This window comes from Postia placenta (genome assembly GCF_002117355.1).
Source record: "Postia placenta MAD-698-R-SB12 unplaced genomic scaffold POSPLAscaffold_1, whole genome shotgun sequence".
Taxonomy (NCBI): Eukaryota; Fungi; Basidiomycota; class Agaricomycetes; order Polyporales; family Adustoporiaceae; genus Rhodonia; species Rhodonia placenta.
Genome location: NW_020169832.1, coordinates 1,649,403 through 1,669,744, shown reverse-complemented (window position 1 = coordinate 1,669,744; position 20,342 = coordinate 1,649,403). Strand labels below are relative to the sequence as shown.

Sequence of the window (20,342 nt, the reverse complement as noted above, 5' to 3'; positions counted from 1 at the left end):
GCCGGGCCGAGCCGTATATGCAGCAGGTGAAACAATAGACCGCTGCGGCTCATAGGATCTAGCAATGCCACCTTCGGTTCTAGGATCAACAGACGTGGCGGAGACGTCGCTGGTAGAAGATGCAGTGTGCGAAATTGCTGAACTAGACGTAGCACTGCTACCAGTTGACGGCCGATTAGAGACAGGTAAAGGAGGCTGCATGACACGCTGCTGTGTACGGCCAGGAGTAAGGGCCGGTGGATGTGGCTGATGCGTCTTATACGTGCTTCGCAAGTCATTGAAGCTTTTCGTAGGGAACATACGGATAGACGGGCCCGGCGGCGACTTCTGTTCGATCTTCCCGGGCTCCTTGTACGAAACCGCCCAATTGAACGGCACAGCTTGACCCGCCTGCCGCTTGGAATGTCGGGAATCACCCGAACCGCCCGACGTCGGAGCACGCGGAGGGTGGGACAGAAGAGGCACAAACTTCGTCTGCGGAGGATAACGCGTGGGCGATCGCGCGTCTTGAGGCGTTATGGGACGGTCGCGCTTAGTCTTGTACTCGCTTGAAGGGATATCCGACTGCACGAACGTCCATCCATCGGAACCCTCGTGATTCTTGCCCCGCCGGGATCCAGAATCCTTGCGCACTGGTGGTTTTCGTCTCCAGGGAGACTGCTCCGACCTCCCTCCCTCCTCATAGGGTGTTCGTCTGGACCTCTCGGGAGAGTCGACTCGAGACTCGGAAACGGGAGTGAAACGGTCACCAATAGTGCCATCAGAACTGATTGTTGAGGGCGAATTCCAGCGTGAAGGGTGCTCAGCGTATTGACCCTTTTGAGGGGAACTAGACATGGGCGCTATAGCCGCGCGTTGTGCATCCGGCCTCATGGTCGGAGAACCTGATGATCCTTGTGCGGTCATGTTTTCAGGGGACACCACAGCGGGTGGCGATCGTGGCCGACGTGTGACAGGCGAAGGAGCGCGCTGTGATGAAGTTGGAATGTGAGGCGGGAGCGGTCGCATGGTCGAACGATCGACATGGTCGAGATCGTCGGAAACGGACGCTTCATACCCAGTGCCCCCTTCCTGCGGAAGGCGCTCGCTAGCAGATGAGTGGCTGGTGGCCCTTGAGCGAGAACGCGGTGAACGCGACGACCTACGACGGACAGGTCGCAGAGGTGCGACGAGACCATGCTGCGGCAGAACAGGTGGTGGGATACTGTTGACAGTAGGCGAACCAATGGGCCGGTCAGGGATTGGTTCATGAACGGACGCAGATGATGATGAGACAAGTAGTTTCAGACTGCCTCTATCATCCCCTTGACGACGGTACAAATCGAAAAGCTGCTCGTCCGTAAGTGCGTCCCCTATTGCGTACTTCCCAATCTCTGTAAGATAAATTGAGTAGTAAGACTGATCGTCGTCGCTTATTCGTAGCTATAAGCGTTGCGATTTGTTGAGCCTCTCATAGAACACAAGGTAGATGCCATTACGACATTACCTTGGAGAAAATGCGCTCACGTATGAACGCCGATGTCAAAGCACCGGTAATGTCCACCGTGGAGAAGCTATCCGCGTCCGAAGTAACCAGTAACGTGACCTTGGCAAGGTCTGAGTTGTAGACAGGGTTAGCAGGAGTGTAGGTGTCGGGTGTGGTGGTCGGTGACTATCATGTGTTGTCAGGCAACAAACCTCACAGGCAATAAGTGGAGTACGTACGCTGGGTGGCCGTCTATCGTTGGAGGATCGGCGTCCATGGCCACCTAATCTCGGGATGATGTTGGCCAACATCTTAGCCGAGCGGGAAGCCGAGCTCGGTGCGGCATCACTGCGGTCGGGCGGGGACAAGACTACTGTGTCCTGCCTGATCGTGCCTTCTCCGGATAGGTCGTCAGTTGGGGCACTTAGCCCTGGCGTACTTGGGGGAGGAGTCGACTCAAATGCAGGTGAACTGACGCTTGACGGAGATGAAAGAGTGGGATTCGAAGGATTCGAGCGCGAGGATGAATAACAGTGCCTTTGATCTGGGATATTTGTAGTGAGCGGCGGGGGCAGATGCGGTGCAGAGGGGCCCTGTTGTTTGTCAACGGGAGTAGGACGGGGGCTTGGCAGAGGGCGTGAACGGAAGTTGAAGGGCGTAGGCTGCACCTGCGATTGCTCTGCCCTCTCGTCGTCGCTGCTTGGGCCAGAGTCCGGGCTGGGGTTGTTGACGACAAGAATACGAGGGCGGGTCTTGCGTGGCTGCTTTGTTGCGCTCGATCTGGTGTCATCGGACATGGTGATTGAGATGGAGACGGACAAGACAGAAAGGCGGGACGCGACTGGGGAACAGGTGGTGTACAGGGAAAGAGGGAGGGCGTTGACCAAGACCAGCCGACGTCAACTGGGCGCGGGTACCCGGGTGTGTGTGGGGGTGGAGGAGAGGACCAAGACGCGACGGCGTCGTCGAGCTGAACGACGAAGGCGACCAAGAAGGCGTTGCGGGCCACTGCCAGGCACTAGACCACAGCGCTGCTGACTAAGCACGGGGTAGGCGAGTGTCCGCCTCAGTTCAGATGCATCTCACTAGACGCCGGCAGCCGCGTCGACGGTTCCGTCTTCGGGCTCAGTAGCCATCCCGCTGCTGCCCATGCGCACTCCTCCGCCCCTTATCGTCCGCCTATCCTCTTCTCTTTCGAACACACCCGCGAACCGCGCTCTTTTCATATCGCCCAATCAGCGCCGCAAGGCAAGCCTAGCGTCCCATCTCACAATCATACGCCGCAGCCCTCATCTGTTTACATGGTAATCCTCGCGCCGGGGCAACTATAGCCAAGGGGACCGCGCGCCCATACACGCTCTGGTCATGCGCCTCCATTCCAGCGGATCATGGCTGCTAGATATGATTCCATAGTTCACGCGGGCGCACGTATGGAACATTGAAATGGCATGCTAGAACTCTCAAACAGCTATTACATACTAATACACTCCCTGCGGAGGAGAAATTCCCTGGAACATAGATATACACGAAGCCCATGAACAGCGCGCAGGGTCGCGTGCCTCCCCTACTTTCCCCCATCGGTAAAGGTCCCTGTACCGAGATCGAGCTGCGAACGGACGCGCAGTTGAAATAGAGCATTCCAAGCCACATGGCGGACCCCGCACCTTGGGAAACTCGGCACGCTCACCAAGAAGGTTCTCCCCCCACTGCCGAAGCTTGAGCAATCCAACTAGCTTCGCCTCCTTGCCCTGACTCAAGCTCTCGAGGATGGCCGAGTTCACTTCCCCTGCGGTCTTCATCCGCTGTACCGGAGAAAGAAGTTCGCTGATAGCCGGGGGCGTCAACGGAGAAAATTCGAAGGCCAAAAGCGCCATCGTTCTTTCAAGCTCGGCCAAGAACTCCGGACTTTCTTCCCCTCTCGGAGCTAATTCTTCCTGAGCAAAGCGGAGCGCCTCAGGAATGTTACCTTGTCGGATAAACTCAATGAGCTTCTGCTGTTGAAGTCGGAAATAGAGCGCTGGATTCGTGTCGAGTATCTGGCAAGATATGACAGTGAGCTTCTCTGCATGATTGACGCGAGATTAAAAAGCAGAGGCATGAATGAATCATATTGAAGACTGAAGTTTGGTGTTTGTTTCTCATCACCGACCCGTGAGGGTCTAAGTGTGGTGCATGAAGAGTTTAATCCTTTGGGGCAGTGTGCACGGAAGAAAATGCAAACCGAAGGCAAGGAATGTTACACACCTCGGGATTCAGGTCATTTACACGTGTAATCGCATCGCTGACGTCTCCACGCTGCAGCGCTTCCCGGATGTTCATCCTGCTTTCGATGCTCTCAAAGTCCACAGGTGATTCCATTCCGGCCTCTCGGCTGAACTCCTCCGCCGCAGTCTTGTATCCCTCAATCACGAGGTAGTCCATGACAAGGCGATTCAAGTCACTGTTCCAGACAGAACGTCAGTTATCTAGTCCACGATGCAGCATGGAATGTGGCGAAGGGTATCAGATAATACATGCAATGTTAAACTTTTCAATCTCCATGTTGTTATGGTAGTCAGAGAGATTCCCATTTGTTCGTTCATCTCGCACCCTTCGCCGCAAATGAGGAGAGTGTGCTCACTATTTGCTAACCTGCACCTCGTGCAGCCTCCGTTCCCATTCTTCCTGGATGATCTTCTGCTTACCGGCAGGCTACAACGTGAATTAGCATGTCACTCAAAAAAAGAACGGACGAGGGACACCGACCATGGGGAAACGCATTGAGGGTGGTCGCAAGAATTTATGGTGCACCGCGTATTTAGGGCAGGCCCGTATGTTTTGAGCGCCGAATCGATCGCGGCACCACTGGCACCCACATATGCGAACATAAACATCATGTCTGTACAGGTTCTACGACAGGTTTATTATGTACGACCGGCTTCAATTCAGACAGTAAAATCTGCGCCGTACTAGGCTGTGCGCATCGCCCCGAGAGCAGACCTCGGTGGTATATCATCTTTAGTCGCCGACCCACAACGGTCCGGTGCCGGTGGCAAATCACAAACTGTACCACGGCGCGCAAACATCCGCACAGTTGAGGAAAACGCTCAGGCATCCAACGATCCAAGGGAAGGGCACTATTTGTCGTCTCACATAAACTACGCCTTCGATACGATGCCTCCAGACCGAATGATGTCGAGAAAGTCGTCCTGTGCCAAGGATGCTGTGTCCAAAATAGTGAGACGTGCTATGAAAGTAAAGGTATGGATATTAAACTGACTTTCTTTCCCTCGTCCGATGGTGTTGTCCTTTTGCTTGCCTTTCTTGGCGGTCTTGGACTTGCTAATTACGGGCGCCGGCAAGGTAGGTTTTCCAGAACCTCTTTGGGTTTTCACCTCTTCTGCTGCCGCAGTGGATGCAGCTTGTGACTGCTGAATCACATTGAATAGCTTGACCACTGCAGGGCAATATCAGAGACATATTCCCAATATGAAGGACAGCACGCACCGCCTCGTTGGGCAACCTTTCGTAGAGCCCTTTCATTCTCGCCTCCCCAGCCTCCGATCACATCTCGTATCCTGCCCTTCTCTTCCTTGTCCTTTTTCTCCACCTGGAGCACCTTTTTCCCCTTTGCGTCGAGCTTGGTGTCCTTCCGCCTGCGCTCGATGGACGGCTTGAGCGAGAGGGGTAGCGTAGACGGTGCATCCGTGTTCAGCAGAGACTGTAGAGTTGCACCGAAATGTGTCGCGTCTGTAGCGCGACGTTTGCGCTTGAGTGTCTTCTTCGACTTCGTCCACTTTGCCTCCGGGATTTCGTCATCCGAACCAGGAGCCGAATCAGCTTCACTGGCAGAACCCTCCGACCCGGAGGCCTCTGGCGAGGCGCCTTCGTCGTCTGTACGGATGCTGCCTTCGTTCTCCGAGGCGTCGTCCGCGGCAGACAGTTTTCGCCGTTTTATCGTTGGCGCCATTTGTATGAGAATTCGTCGAACCGTAAGGAGTTTGTTCTCAAGCAATTTTTCTATCAAGTCACAGCGAGTCCGTAGAGTTTGACAGTGAAGACGTGGTAGGACCTCTGGAGAGAGATTGGATCGAGAGCAAGCAGACACAGCCCAAATCTGGACGAGTGATCGGCTGCAGCGGCTACCATCAGCACAGGCGCCCATATGCCCGCGTGCGGGGGCGCTGGCTGTAGTTTGTCTTCAAACCGGCCCCGCGACTCGCGTCGCAGACGGACATTCCATTGCGACAGATACCCGTTGTTGAATCGTACAACCTCCTAGCCGCTGTGGGAACGCGCTTGCTAGGCAACGAACGTCGAAGGCGATTGACCGGCCTGCTAACACGGCTGCTGCATGGTTTCTAGCGACCTCGTGCATTCCTGCCAGTAAGCCGTGGCATCTCACAGAAACGCCGTCCAGAAGCATCTCATATCATTGTTTCTTTTCTAAGGAACGCTTGTTCCATACCCCGCGCATGAATGGCGTCGTCGTCCATTACCCCGGCCGACCTGACGGTAGAGCCAGACTTGCAGCCGCTCTATCCGACGCCATCGCAGGTCGCCCATCTCCTCTCGCCCTATGTCGGCCTATCACCTCAACAGAAGGCCGAGCTCGTCTCGCACTGCCTGGCGCGTGCCTGTCAATTCGGGGACATGCTCCTGCTCTCACACCTCCTCACTGACTCTAACGCCCATCCGTACGTGGACCTCGGAAAGCAAGATGAAGAAGGCCTGGGCCTGATCAGCCTTTCCATCCTCGGCTTTGGATCCGAGTCTGAGCGTGATATCGAGCGAGAGGAGTGCGTGAGGCTGCTCATATCCGAGGGATCTGATGTGAACGTCCCAGACAAAGGTCCGTAACTCATGATGTCAATAGCCCGAGTTACTGACGGGAAACCTTAGCCGGCTGGAGCCCGCTGCACTACGCTTCCTTAATGTCTCCTCCCACTTTGGTCTCGCACCTGCTGACACATGGCGCTTCCCCGTTCGCATTAACTCGGCGGAAGCTCACAGCGCTCGACATTGTCACAGCGCATTCGACAGTTCCCGGACGCGAGGATGTCGCGCTTCTCCTAGAAGAAGCCATGCGAGAAGAGGGCTGGAAAGGTGGGCGGATGGAGGAACAGCGGCGTTTGGCGGAAAAGCGACTGCGTCGATTAGGGAAGCGGAAGAACGTCCAGAGTGACATTGAGGAGGTGTTAGGCATCAGCTCACGATGGTGGGGTGATAATGACCCTGAGTTAACCTTTGACTGGCTGGACGAGGAGGACGAGGAGGACGAGGAGGAGGTCACGAGTGAGACGTGCTTCGTGAGTAGATTGTCTCCGTCTTAAAACTTGCTGAATGTCAAAGGGCCCTACAGACACCATCTCCAGACTACACCTCGATGCTTGTCTTCTCGCCTCTGGCGTTGCCTGACATCTTCCAATCCCTCATCATTGACTTCAAACCCACCCTACGAAATGCAGAGCCAGCGAATGCCCTGTACATGCTAGTTCGATTCGCATGCATCAATTGTGACCATAACTGGCTAGAAGATGTGGTCATAGGCGCAACTGATACAATAGAAGACACGTTCTTCGTAAGTGCTGTCTTTGTTAGGATTGCAGCATGGTTGTGATTATCCCTCAGAACCGTGCCGACGATGCCACTTCGCTTATATTCTGGCTGTACAACATAACTGTTTGGCTGCATCTAATGCGCTGCGACAATGCTATCAACCAAACGTTAGAAATGCTAGGATCATTCGGCCTCATCGAGGAAATACATAACTCCGTATTCGGTACCGTTCTCAATTGCCCCCATGCGCTCGCATCCTGATCAGTGAATTGCAGTCTTCATCATTCGATTTGCTGAAAGGAAGATCGACCAGCTGCTCGACGCCGCATTGCTGGACTACTCACCGCTCTCGACCGAATTCGAGTCAATACAGTTCGAATCGGAATGGTCATTTCTACGCTCATTCGGTACCGGCAAGAAGAAGCCTGTCACGCCGACTGGTCCGTCGCGCACTCCGTCGTCTCCCCCTGGCAATGGTGTAAGCAGGCCGCCATCACCCGTTCCGTCGTCAACTTCGCCAGCTAACCAGCGGGGCTTTGCGTCTCTACGGCAGACGTTCGCACGGTCGCGGGCGCCATCAAACACTGCTTCGTTGCAATCTCTGTTTGCGGATTCCACTACTGCTGCACCACCAGGTCACTCGCCTAAGGACATCACGTCTTTCATCACTGCGTTGCATACGCTGCTCTCGGTCTCGGGAATCAATCCGGCACTGATCATCCAGTTGTGGTCTCAAGTGATGTACTGGACAGCCTGTAAGGTGTAGCATGATTGTGGTCCGAGAGTACTCAGTAACGTCCTGCCAGGCGAGACTTTCAACCGTGTCTTGACCCGCAAGAAGTACTTATGTCGGTATGCAAACGTCTTTCTTCATATGATACTACTCGCCGACTATATCGACAGGTCACGAGCGGTGCAGATCAGCATGAACCTCAGTGTATTGGAGGAGTGGATAGGTGAAATGCAGCTCCCGCGCGGTGTCGGCTCACATTTTGCACCCGTGAAGGATCTGCTTACATGGCTGCAGGTATGCTGATCATTAGTCATACTCACATCGTGCTGACTTGCTCGCAGAGTCTATCGTCCATCACCGAGTTCCCCAATCTCATCGCCACCATTCAAACACTGAGAAACCTGAATCCTTTACAGGTATACTCCTATGGCTTCTTTCAAGTAGGACTCTAACGTTAAGTCTTAGATGCGTCGTGCTGTGCGCGATTACCGGTATGAAGTAAACGAGCCTCGAATGACGGAGGAATGCAACCAGTACCTTGCCCAACTACAAAAAGATTGGGAGCGGCATCGCGTGAAGCTCGGTGTTGAGGCATTGCGTAAGGAAGTCAGTACCGAAATATTATATTTTCGTCCTACCGCTCAATCATATTGCAGATCGGTGAGCGAGACCGAGACCGGGAGGACACCATCAGCGCGTCTCCATCGCTGCATGAAGTCCCAATCGGCCCAGATAATGTAGCACCCGCGCCTGCACTGCCCTCAGAGCCATCAGCCGCCCAGCGCAATATTGATGCACTCTTCGATCGTACCTGGGAGAAAACATCCTGGGAACCCGCGAGCGCACCGGAACCTCTGGGAGAGCTGATGGATTCGAGGTTCATGCTGCCACTACTCCTGCCATCTGACCCGCGAATGCTGGGCGCCCTGCCGGCCAAGCGCCCTTTGTCAGATGAAGAAAAACCACATCATAACCCTCGGCTAAGTCAAGACTCCACCGCAAGCCGTGCTAGCTTCGGGTCTCGCGGCGCGATGGCATGGCGGTTGAAGAGCAAGAAGCTGCGCGAGGTGGGTGTGGGCACGTTGCAGTGGGTTGACGGCCTGCGCTCTGCCACGCGGTGGTCGCGGGCCGCGGAAGTGAACGAAGAGGAGTGGTCGGACCAGCCACCGCCATACTCGATGGACGATATCCAGCCGCCTCAAGGCGACTTAAAGGTGGAGACGGCGGTGCATTTTACGCCACTAACGAGGAAACCTTCCACGCGTAGCAGGGGCCGGCTGAGCGCGGTAGAGGAGCCTTCCACCCCGATCGACAGACGGATGAGTACGGTGGATTGGTAGTAGGACGTGTTGTTATTTGCTGATCGCTGTAATTTCTGCTGCATTGCTCTGGGGTACACTCATCGACTGTCATCTAAACGCATCTGTATATTTATCCGCTGCGACTGTACGTTGCCTGTGCCTGCGATCTGTGTAAGTGTGTAGGTATCTCGTTTTGGTCTTAGACTATCGATCTAGATCTAAGAAGTTGAGACTCCGTGGCGGTGCGGACTTAGCGCCCATATTGCCTCGTTTCAGCTTACCGCGTGCAGCTCGGCGTTGCTGCGCGCTTTCACTGCTTTCCCTCGTATTTGTCTCTTTATAACACCTTCATACCCGACACTTTTCCTTGTTCGCTCTCGCATATGGCTTCTGGAATGCCCTACCACGACCAGGAACAAAGCGACGTATCGACCGTCGGTGGCATGCACCGTGGCCATAGCTACAGCATGTCAACTGCCCGCCTTCTTCAATCCGATGAATACCCTCAGGCAAACCCGCAATATGAATATGATGACGCTGCCTACAAGCCACCATTCGCGCACAGCGAATATGCATACGATCCAGCCGGCTACTCGACCGACACGCTAGCCGACAAGCAACGGAGTAGCTCATATGCCAATGAAGCACCCTATGCGAAGCCAGAGAACTTTCAGGGTCTAGGCATGTAACTTATCCAGCCAATAGAGCCCATACAAGTCTAATACTCTCATTTACAGAGTACTCTGAGCCATCCTCAGTTATACCCCCGCAGCCACCACTCAAAGACCCAAATGTTTTTCAAAGATATTTCGGTCTTTATCCTCTAGAACAGCGGATAGCGGACAAGAGGCGTGGTATCGGTGTACAGAAAAGGCCATATCTTGGTATGTACTTGCATCCCCTACCCTGTGTGCTGTGCTGAGGGACCGCGGACAGTCTACGCTCTCACGCTAGCCATGCTTTGCGTACTCATTTATGAGCTCGTGGTCAACGACAAGGCACAAGGCACACCAGTGTCATTCAAGGTGCGTGAATTGTACGCGCCTGTACGAATGCGGCTGTGGACCTACGTTTGTTTCGCAGCCGGTCGTCAATCCAATGCTAGGGCCATCGGAGAGCGCGCTGATCAACCTCGGCGCCCGCTTTCCTGCCTGCATGAAGAACGTGTCGGCTATTCCGCTCACTACCCAGTTTGCATGTGCGTCTTGCTGTGATCCTGCTTCGTTTTATATAATAAACCTACCTACTGAATAAGGCTTGAATGACACCGCCAACCCGGTGACCGAGGCGTGTCCTCTGGAGGACATCTGCGGGTTTGGTGGATTCCACGATGAGACGCCAAACCAGACGTTCAGGTAAGTGCTTTTCCTGCATTCCGCTTGGACATAGCCGAGTACACCCTTGAAGGTTTGTCACACCCGTGTTTCTGCACGCCGGAATCATCCACTATCTGTTGAACATGCTAGCGCAGATGACCGTATCTGCTCAAGTGAGTGTACCAACTACTCAGGCAGGAGAAGTGCTAATATACTCTCCAGGTGGAACGTGAGATGGGCTCTATCTTCTTCATTGTGCTCTATATGGCATCTGGAATCTTTGGGCGCGTGTCACAAATATATTATATTGATCCGCCACTAATCTCTTGCTTACAGTAATGTTCTTGGAGGGAACTTTGCTCTTGTGGGCTTGCCTTCCGTCGGTGCTAGTGGCGCAATCTTCGGGACGACAGCTGTACGCGCTACTTTTTATGTCTATAGGATCATGTCTCACAATAATGGTAGATCGCATGGATTGACTTGCTCGCGCATTGGAGATACCATCCCCGACCGGGAACAAGGGTTCGTCTATGTCCTGTTACACGACAGTAACGAAATTGATCATGTCCTAGCTTGCGTGGCTAATCGTTGAGCTAATCGTCGGTATTGGGCTCGGTTTCATCCCATGTAAGCTGTTCTGACCTTATAAATAAGTTGCGAGCTGACTCGCCCCTCGCAGATGTCGACAATTTCGGTCTGTTGTGTAACTTTTTGACTCCATTCTGTCCGTGCTGACGATGTTTGCAGCCCATCTGGGTGGTCTCCTAATGGGTCTCCTTATGGGCATGGCCTTCTATCCTATTATCAGTCCATCCACGAGGCATAGGGCTATTGTCATCGGCTTCCGATTGGCAGCGATACCCATTGCGATCGTTCTCTTTGTGGTCCTCATCCGCAATTTCTACAAGTCGGATCCTTATGCCGGTACGTGTAGCCGGTCATTGTGCATTGATTGGCCGCTGACGGTACACTTAGCCTGTACGTGGTGCCGCTATCTGTCGTGCATTCCAACATCTGCAAACGATCATTGTCAAGGGTATGTCCGCTCACTTTACTCGAATCTAATGGCATGCTCACTCTCTTTCGCCAGAACCGGTACGTCATCGAGTTCGATGGCCGTATTGATCGGATCGCACTCACAGTTTTGCAGGGCTATCTACCTCTGGGTCTTCGATCTGAGCGTATTCGCTTCAGTGTTCGCTCTTGAAGCCACCATTCACTGCTGGATATCCATCACCACGACTTCATTTTACACGGACATCCCTGTCGCTTTGTTACGCTTCCCATCTGTACCTCACTTCGTAGTCGCGATGAACGCTGGCGGACGCTGTTCACTTACTATTTGGATATATTGTATAATCACAGTAGTTGACAACACAAATCGTTGTGATGACGTTTCGTGTTCCCTAGGTGTATGTACCGAGATGCGCGGTCTACACGTGTGGGTGTCATTGACTTCAGCATGAGTCTGCCAGCGCTATCCCTACCATCCAACAATGCATTCGTACAAGCCACTGCGAAAAGAGCGACAGCAACGGCTATAGAAACGCAGTAGCATGTGATGGCGCATCCGATATTGGGCTCTCATGCAATACTTGTGTCTGCAAGTCTGAATGATCGGTAGATGTAGCTCCTGACACGGCGCCCGAGGAACCAGATGAGTTCGCCGTAGACTCCTTTGTGTTATTCCTGGAGTTGGAAGCAAAGTCCATCGTTGGCGTTGGTAGCGTGTGGAAAGTAGTGAGCGCCTTGGACAAATCGTCCAGCTGGCGTGGGTGTGGAGGTATGAGCACTACACGACGCATTGCATATCACTTGACAGAGCGTTTACGTGCCTTGTTCATGATGCCGTCAATCGCGGTACGCCGACCGTTGAACGCTTCCGCGAGATTCGCAAACTCGGCATCCCTCGCCGTCTTCCGCTGGTCTTCTGCCTGCCCGGGATCTTCCCACTCCTCTGTCGCGCGACGCGCGCGGCCCATGCCTCCCACGGCGCGCTTGGTGCCGCGCGCCTCGCCGGTCCCTATGCTCTCCATCTGCAGGTGCATGCCGGCGATCTCGCTCTGCAGTCCGCGGATGCGCGCTAGATGCGACCAGAGGTCGTCCTTCGTCTGGTCGAAGGTGGCGGCAGGCGCATCGCGGCCTTTGTCTCTGGCATGAGTCGGCGACAGCGCAACACCAGCCAGGGAGCCAGAGAAGGGGTCGTACACGGGCTCTGGGGCGGAGATGGGGCTGGAAGTGGAAGAGCGTGGTCCGGGTAGCCCAAATGGGCTCGGAGTTCGTGCAGGGCGTTCAGGCGAACCCGTCGTGGCGGTGGTGGTCCCCTTCGACCCATCTGCACGAGCTGGCGTATGCACTGTCGTCCTATCTCGGGATGCTTGTCCTAAGAGTTCAGCCAGGACGACATCGTGGGGCGTAGATTGCGAGACGGAGTGTGCTCTGCCAGGGTGAGGCCGTGAGCTCGACGGGTCGTCGACATGAGCCTTGTGTGGCGAGAGCGAGCGAGCATCGGCAGAGTGCTTGCGGGAGACTTGAGATTCATTGTCATTGGTTGGCTTTGAGGAGAGTCGCCATGAACCAAGCATATCGTTCAAGCTGAATGCGTACGAGCTTCGATGCCATATATGGAAAGTGTAGTTGTTGGCAGTTGCGTCGGTGGCGCAAGGTGGCGCACCACTGCCGGCTCCACACTCTCATTTCTAGTTTACAGCAGGCCCGGTATATTCATTCCCACATTACAGCTCCTGCGAGATTTATGTGGAATTTACATGTACGATGCACCGCCAGTCCGTACCCGTCAACATGGCGAGTACTCATTCAGTCAGTTGTGTATCACACTACTCAACGCTATAGCTGGAAGACTCTGGTCCCGCCATTGGAGTGTTTTAGACGAGCTCAACTTGATCCGAGGTGGAGCTGAAGCTCTAGCGAAGTTCGAATTACAGGGACTTCGTGGTGAGTGGAGCTCAAGTTAGAGATGAGATGCGTCCAAGCTACGATCAATTCTAAGACGTGGGTCACTGTAAACACTCTATGACGTCTCTTGACTTCAACAGCATAGCCGGAGTGATGGCAGTTCGACGCGCAGAGCGCGTATTAAACAAAACAGACCGAAGCCACTTGATAGCCGGAAGCAATCTTGCAGAGATGCTGCACTGCTTATGTCCGCCGTCGTTGGCGCATCACAGCTGATTCCACATCGATAGACCTTCGGGCGCGAATATGCGGGCCTGGGAACAACAGCCTACTTTGGTAAATTGTGGCTGTGACGATACTTTGTCGGGTCCAACCAGGTCGGGACCGTGGTCCCGACCATTGATCCCGAATTCCGCATCAATCCCGCTTGCGCACAAGTATTCGCGGGTAGGTCTATCGATATGGAAGTAGCTGCAAAAGTCCGCCACTGATGTCTCAATGATGCTCGGCTCTACACTTAGCTCGACGTGGAGTTATCGTCGGCGACAGAACGGGTATGTCGCTGCTTGAGCGTTCGTGATCCTGTTAACTTTAATATCGATCTTAATGACGTAAGCATTGGAGTAAGTATGTTCGCCGCCTGTCTACTATTACCGAGGTACCGATCTTGGGCGCATGTGGCGCCATCTCCATGATTGATCCACAGTTATGCACGTCGTCATTTACGGGGTCGTGTATAGCCCTCACACCTATGAAATATATACCGCTGGCAGCAGTACTCGAATAGTTAGAATACACACGTGAGAGGAGGCTGGCGCGGTTAGTTGAGCATTAACCAGTGCATGGTGGTTGTACCATTGACAGCGTCCGACTACGGGAAGGCATTTGCGAGCGCGGCCCTGAACGCGGAATCTTACCGAGACTCTTGGCACGCCACGCTCGAGCACAAGGGATCCTAAAATGGTAATGCTGCAGGACGACTTGCATCCGCAATAATGGGATTGTGCACACGATGAACATACTGACTCAAAATCAATCCATTATCAAGATAGGGACATGAGTTTCGCAATATGTTACACGAGTGATGTAGTCACACAAACATCTAGTTAGGGTTCTCCACTCCGGCTAAAGATCAAGATAAAGATATTAGAGTTCAAGTATGTAGTAAAGTACGAAGCCCCGATGGTACCGGCAGGAGGTCAGAGTTTAAACCCTCAAGAATAGTAGCGGGAGAATTTGCTTGGGGGGAGTTGGCACTCCCATTTTCCCTTGGACACCGCGCTCTCCCACTCGGTAGCACGCGAGCGGTAGAGATCAATTGTAGCGCGGGCATTCTCCAGCTGTTGATTAGCAGCGTTAGCCACGACCACAAAAAAAGCTTTGGCGCGCCAATGACGCTCTCCTACGTACGGCATCCACAGTTCTCTCTTGAACGCGGCGGCGCATGAGCTGCCACATGAGGGTTTGCAGCCCGATGGATTGGTTGGGCAAGTCGTTTCGGAACGGCTGGTAAAGAGCCACATCCCGGGTAGCGATTGCGGGATGGGGTATTCCTAGGACTGTATGTACAGTTACTTCAGTCCCGGGAAAAAGACGAATAGAGCAAAACAAAAGCCCATAGATAGTGCTCCTCACCAAGCAAGTCGTTCCAGAGGGAATGTCCGACAATGATTTTATTCAGTAATAAATCTCTCACGGCCTCTTGAACATCCTTGAAGGCCCGCGCGCCATTTCCTGAGAACAAAGCCATCAACTGCATTCAGAAGAGCGAGGGATCCGCCAGCAATTCCCCCGGCCGTGGGTGGTTGTTGCGCTGTTACCCACCTTTGTCTAGGTTGGCTGCCCCGATACCTGTCGTGTTGGTGCGATAATCCGTTACATCCCTTGTAGGCTGCACGAACGTATCGTATACAGTTTGGCCTCTGTAATCACAAATTGCCACACGACTGTAAGGAGACGTTAGCATAGGAGCGCGAACGATGCTTCCCGACGTACGCCAACATGGGAGTGCTGCCGCCTGGACCGCACCCAACACATGTCGTTGAGATGCTCAAAAAGGCCTCTTCTGCGGGGGATGTCATCTGTGCTCATCATTTTGCTGCGCCGCCATGGATCTTTTGTACCATGAATTCCCCCAGCTCGTTTGCTGCCGGCATTGCGCCGCCATAGCGGTACTGAGTGTCCAAGCGTGCAAGGAGTGAACCGCAGACTACGGTGTATGTCCCTAGATCTGTCGATTTAGACGGACATCGAATTCTGAGCGAGACCTATCGATCACCCGGCGGCGTTTCACAAGCTTTATAGCGTGCCTCACGATACATTGCCCCTTCGAGTCTTCGTAGTCCCCGCGTGGCACTGTATCGGGGTCGATGAGCTTTATAGGATGCCGGGCGGTGCGTTCTCCGGAACGCGTGCTCATTCCATATCTCGCAGGCGTCCGCCCATAGGAGGCGACGCCTGGAGCGAGTGAGCCGCCATGGTCCGTAAACGGAGATACGCCTCGCATCGACAGGGCTGCCTCCGCGGATGATCGATCTGGAAGCACGGCAGCATCTGCATTTTTCAAATGCTCTTTTCAAGACAGTCGGTTCACCGGCACGACTCCGCCCTCTTACTCTCTTCTGTCTCCAAGACAGAGAAATGCGCTGGTTTCAGAATGACGCAGCCATAGCGTGTATGGAAACAACGGAAGCTTGAGGAGCACAAATCGCTCACCTCGTAAGACGTGCAATTGTGGACAACATAACAGTTGCAGATCTGCCCTGAGATCCCGCACGAGAACATCTGGAGCTCAGAAGAGAAGCTGAGTCGCAGCCGGAATTAACAACGACAGCTCACGCTTGCAACGCCTGTTTCCAATGTTACGTAGAGGCCGACGTCGCCCAGCGAACTGCACGAATGACACCGGTGCCCCACGGTCTAGACCTCATTGACATTGACATCACGGATCGAAATTTGGCTTGCCGCTCCAACGATCTAACTCTAATGTTTCCCTTGCGGTGCCATTACCTCGGTATGACAGATAGGTTAGCCACAGATCTGGCAGCAGATCAGCTACCGCCACAGATTGACTATGCAGCGAGCACACAGGATAAAATTATGATGAGCGTAGCCCAGCGAGTGTCACGGCCGACGCCCACTAGCATAAGCGTCCCTCCGCAGCCGAACTCTCCACCAACGTTTACGAACCATCCGCCACTTCCAGCTTTCCACGTTCCTTCGCTCATATCGTAAGGCTTCTCTGAATCTCGGTGTCTGTCCGGACCCAAAGCCCCTCGCATAGGATTTCAGCTCTTCCTCGGCTATTAACTCCTTTCGTAGATCGTTGACAGCCTTCTGCGAGCGAATGGCAATATTGGCGACGCGCAATCTGCCTTGTTTGATTGCCAGTGAGGCAAGGCGTCTTCGTACCTTGTCATCCACGATATCTGGGCCCCAACGGGAAACAAACTGTTGCACAAGCTCCAGAGCGATATCACCACATCTTACCGCCCTCTTCAGCGGCCGCATAAGGCCGAACAGGATGGTGGAGTCGGGCCGGATGACGGGGCATGCGCGAAAGAATTGGAGGAATTCTTCTTTGAGGGCATAGAATTCCCTTAGCCCTGGTCGATGCCGACACATCAGGTGATAATATAGGATGCTGCGACAAGCCGAAGCCAGACGAGGAGTAACCTTCACCGGAAGATGTCGCAAGAAGAATAGCGTGACGTCCACTGCCTTCGAACGGTGACCCGAGTGGAGGAGAGCACGTACGAGCTGGCAGACGAAACGTGGAGGGATCTGTGCCCACTCGGTGGCAGTGACGGAAGGCATGTTCTCCATGAGGGTTTGGAGCCTCGTCTTACGCGTTAGCAGCGGTATCGTGGTCCGTAGACCAGAGGGTCGCTTCCTTCGGGGAGCAGGTGGTGGCCACGAGATGTCCTTGTGCAAGGACGCAAGAAATTCCAGCCAAATATGGAGAGGCATAGAGACTCCTTGGGATCGCGCTCGTTCTGTCTGCTTCTGCCAAGCGACATCCCATCCCTCATCGCCGAGAATCGAATTCCGTACGATTAATTGACGAGTCAGCGAGTCAGGAGGAACGCCTTCAGCCTGCATCAACGTTAAGAGTCGCTCGACAGTTCCATGCTGTGTCATACGGATGCCAAGGGCGATTAACAAATTGAATGACCTCGTGGAGTGGTGCTGCCGGAATAGGGAATGGTAGCGCAATAAGCCGCTGTAGGACGGCGGGGGACTGGCAGTTCGGAAATAGAAGAGGTTGTGGCACAGAGCAGCTGGGGAGTCAGGATCTGGGATCTGAGGTGGACGACCGGGCTCACGTAGACCCTGGTGAACAATATGAAATGGCGGATGGGCAGCATTTACGGAAGCGACAACGTCGGGCCATGGTGGGTCGGTCTTCTCTAAGCCTGTGAGATGAAGCCCTTGGTCAACGGCGGCGATGTCTGCTTCCGTTAGACAGTCGACACTGACGGGATTGACCGCAAACCTCCAAGGATTTCCTGTCCGCCTGGCGCCTGGCGAGTCAGAAGTTGCAGGTCCATGACCGAGGGAACGGCGTGCGTGTTTATCCCCTGGGGTTGGCCGAGGAACTACACGTCGCCCAGCCCGTTGTGCTTCCGATGGGGACCTGTTGCCGGCATCAGAAAGAGGACGTTTCGCGTCCTGCATTTTTGCCTTGTCTGCCTCGACGCGAGTTCGAAACGACATACGGCCTCCTAGGGGGACAGAATTTGCGGGATTCTCATCGTGCATCAGGAGCTGGCTGACGCACGATGTCCTGTGGGGGGGCGAGACGTAAAAATGAATGACAGGTAGATTAATGCAACGTCATGGGCACGCACACGCTATACGCAGCAGAGCTCTCCCCAGGCTTGGAGCATGTATGGTCTTCGCACCCGCTGATAGCGTCGGATGCACTCGGGCTTCGCTGTGCTACGCTCACGCTGCATGAGCGCGACGGCCGGGTCCTGGCCCACGCTCGACCCGCTGCCGCCTGCAGTATGGAAGGAAACGTGACGGGGCCGGCGTTCGCAAGACGAGATGCATGGTGAAGCATGCATAGACATTCGAGCACGGTACGGGCTTGCTGGTGATGGCCCAGAACGTGGATGTGCAGTGAACGCCGCAGTGAAAGCACACAAGTCTCGTACAGCCCGCGAGCAAAGTCTCAGTGTCGACGCAAAATACTGCCACGTGACGCCCGGCGACGCGACGGCGACATGACGCTTAACGCGACAGAACGCGACGCGCTGGGGACCTGCAGCTGGAGCCGAACCCACACGCGAAAGTTCCATGGCAAGTAACATAACCGTATCATAAAGTTCCAGAGTGTGTGTGATGCAAGGAGTGTACATGCACTGCTAAGACAATACTGGCAAGGAGACTGGAGCACATGCGGATCAATGAGTGTGAGTCGTACAGTAGACGAAGAAACGTGTCATGTCATGAATAATCGAAGGCAGCGACCGTGAGCAACGAAGTTCAAAATTACAGTGACTCCAATCCAATGCAGACTTGTCACAGCTCTTCCATTGGTTGTACTGGCTGTCTCCCCACCAGCCAGCCGACCTTTGCAACCCAGTGATCGCGCATCTGTCGCATTACCTCGGAGCCTTCCCACTTCGCTTGCGCATAGTCATCCAGTCCACTCTCCCAAGTCCTCACTGTTTCCGACCCGAACATGCCACCTTCGAGATTGACGACTTGGTCTACACGGTCCACCCACGCCTTCCACTCTTCCATTAATCGAGGTAGAATTTGGGGAACAAGAGCAGACTGTGTGAGGGGCGGTTGCGAGAGAATGTGTGAAGTGAGGGAAGAGAGGAAGAGGAATGTTTCGGTAGGATGTGATCGGTCCTTGTGTTGTGACTGGAGCGCAGCGGCGTGTGACTGTCTCTGCGACATGTGTGCTCCCGACGCACCGACATCTGACGGCGTTGCAACATATGAGAAATAGGGCAGATACGAGTAGCAGGCGGATATGTATTCCGATATGTGCGGCCGAAGGCGTGAAAGGATGTACTCGTCGCGCATCCCGTTTGTTGAGTTACCAGAGGGTCCATAGGACGGCCGTCCAGCACCAAATACTGATGAATTCGGCCGACGTTGGGGGCCATACGCGCAGCTGCCAAATCCAAACGATGTAGACGATGTGCCCTGCGAGAACGGTGGACTTGAATAAGGATATGCGTCGCGAAGCTTATTCGCTGCGGTGGCGAGCGCTTGTAACGCCGTCTCCAGCGTCGGCCTCGGAATCAGCGATAGGATAGTGGACTTCAGAGACGGTTGAGCGACAAGCAGCGAGGAGAGGAGCGGAAGGAGAGATTGTGGGGGCAGACTTGCTACAAGCGCCAAAATCAGTAATACTTCATAGTGCTGAGAAGGTGTGTTACTTACCAAGAAGCACACCGACATCGACATCAACATCTTCAGTTGTCGTAGGGGCCTTGGTCTCCTTCGCTCCCTCTTCGTTCTTAGTGGCCAGCAGCAGCGCAGGTGTCGTGCGTGCCCGTTTAGGCGCGGCACGTTTTGGTCGCTCTGGTGTCGGGCTTCTCTCCATCTCATCGTCCCGTGCTGACCTGTTCTCCGACTCCTCTTCCGGCTCATGTCGTCGTTTCGTAGCGCGAATGATAGGTGACTGCACACTGGTGGCAAAAGGCCAGGAAGACTGTGGCGTATGAGTAGATGCTGTCGGCCAAGAGGTCATAGAAGAGTTGGACGACAGGCCGAAGCCGAATCCCAAAGGCGATGGCGAGTGGTTAACAGGTCCACGATGGAATCCAACCTGAAAATATGGGTGCGTTACGACGTTCGCCATGGGTGGAGGTTGCGTTATCTGTCTGAGGTCGCTGTTGGAAGTCTAAGCTGAAAGGCATACGCAAGGAACCAAAGCCACTTGCTTGAGAGCCAAGAACGGTATGGATCAGTGCAACTACCTGCCCTAACTCTCCGCACGTGATCAACACCCTTTTAGGCACGTCCAATTTTGTGGTTTCGTGGATGCTTCTTGCACCACGATATGTTGCGTCGTGGTAAGTCACACACTGCTTATTTTCTCTGCGGTG

General features: G+C 54.1%; 5 protein-coding genes across 5 annotated transcripts; 2 read left to right on the top strand and 3 right to left on the bottom strand.

Moving 5' to 3' along the window:
• Positions 1-1,412: 1,412 nt before the first annotated feature.
• Positions 1,413-4,225, bottom strand: POSPLADRAFT_1042575 (hypothetical protein; the record flags this gene model as incomplete). The annotated part of the gene is made up of 6 exons (XM_024478133.1): positions 1,413-1,447; positions 1,737-1,776; positions 3,130-3,501; positions 3,710-3,905; positions 4,086-4,156; positions 4,211-4,225. The coding sequence occupies 6 exons, from the start codon at positions 4,223-4,225 to the stop codon at positions 1,413-1,415; spliced, it is 729 nt and encodes a 242-aa protein (XP_024344135.1).
• Positions 4,226-4,326: 101 nt separating this feature from the next.
• On the bottom strand, positions 4,327-5,497 carry POSPLADRAFT_1164653 (hypothetical protein). Its single transcript, XM_024487840.1, has 3 exons — positions 4,952-5,497; positions 4,725-4,901; positions 4,327-4,667 (listed from the first exon to the last, which is right to left on the bottom strand). The coding sequence occupies exons 1-3, from the start codon at positions 5,412-5,414 to the stop codon at positions 4,603-4,605; spliced, it is 705 nt and encodes a 234-aa protein (XP_024344134.1). The 5' UTR covers positions 5,415-5,497; the 3' UTR covers positions 4,327-4,602.
• A 426-nt stretch (positions 5,498-5,923) lies between these two features.
• On the top strand, positions 5,924-9,076 carry POSPLADRAFT_1128619 (hypothetical protein; the record flags this gene model as incomplete). Its single annotated transcript, XM_024483755.1, has 10 exons — positions 5,924-6,296; positions 6,347-6,732; positions 6,807-7,025; positions 7,076-7,226; positions 7,279-7,763; positions 7,815-7,855; positions 7,907-8,030; positions 8,078-8,152; positions 8,202-8,342; positions 8,393-9,076. 10 exons carry the CDS (start codon positions 5,924-5,926, stop codon positions 9,074-9,076), a joined length of 2,679 nt encoding a protein of 892 aa, XP_024344133.1.
• Positions 9,077-10,496: 1,420 nt separating this feature from the next.
• On the top strand, positions 10,497-12,955 carry POSPLADRAFT_1176110 (hypothetical protein; the record flags this gene model as incomplete). The annotated part of the gene is made up of 11 exons (XM_024488397.1): positions 10,497-10,582; positions 10,690-10,768; positions 10,819-10,875; positions 10,926-10,980; positions 11,033-11,047; positions 11,101-11,277; positions 11,329-11,382; positions 11,978-12,093; positions 12,120-12,136; positions 12,176-12,395; positions 12,536-12,955. The coding sequence occupies 11 exons, from the start codon at positions 10,497-10,499 to the stop codon at positions 12,770-12,772; spliced, it is 1,113 nt and encodes a 370-aa protein (XP_024344132.1). The 3' UTR covers positions 12,773-12,955.
• Positions 12,956-18,795: 5,840 nt separating this feature from the next.
• On the bottom strand, positions 18,796-19,984 carry POSPLADRAFT_1129387 (hypothetical protein; the record flags this gene model as incomplete). The annotated part of the gene is made up of 2 exons (XM_024483838.1): positions 18,796-19,619; positions 19,675-19,984. The coding sequence occupies 2 exons, from the start codon at positions 19,982-19,984 to the stop codon at positions 18,796-18,798; spliced, it is 1,134 nt and encodes a 377-aa protein (XP_024344131.1).
• Positions 19,985-20,342: the final 358 nt, after the last annotated feature.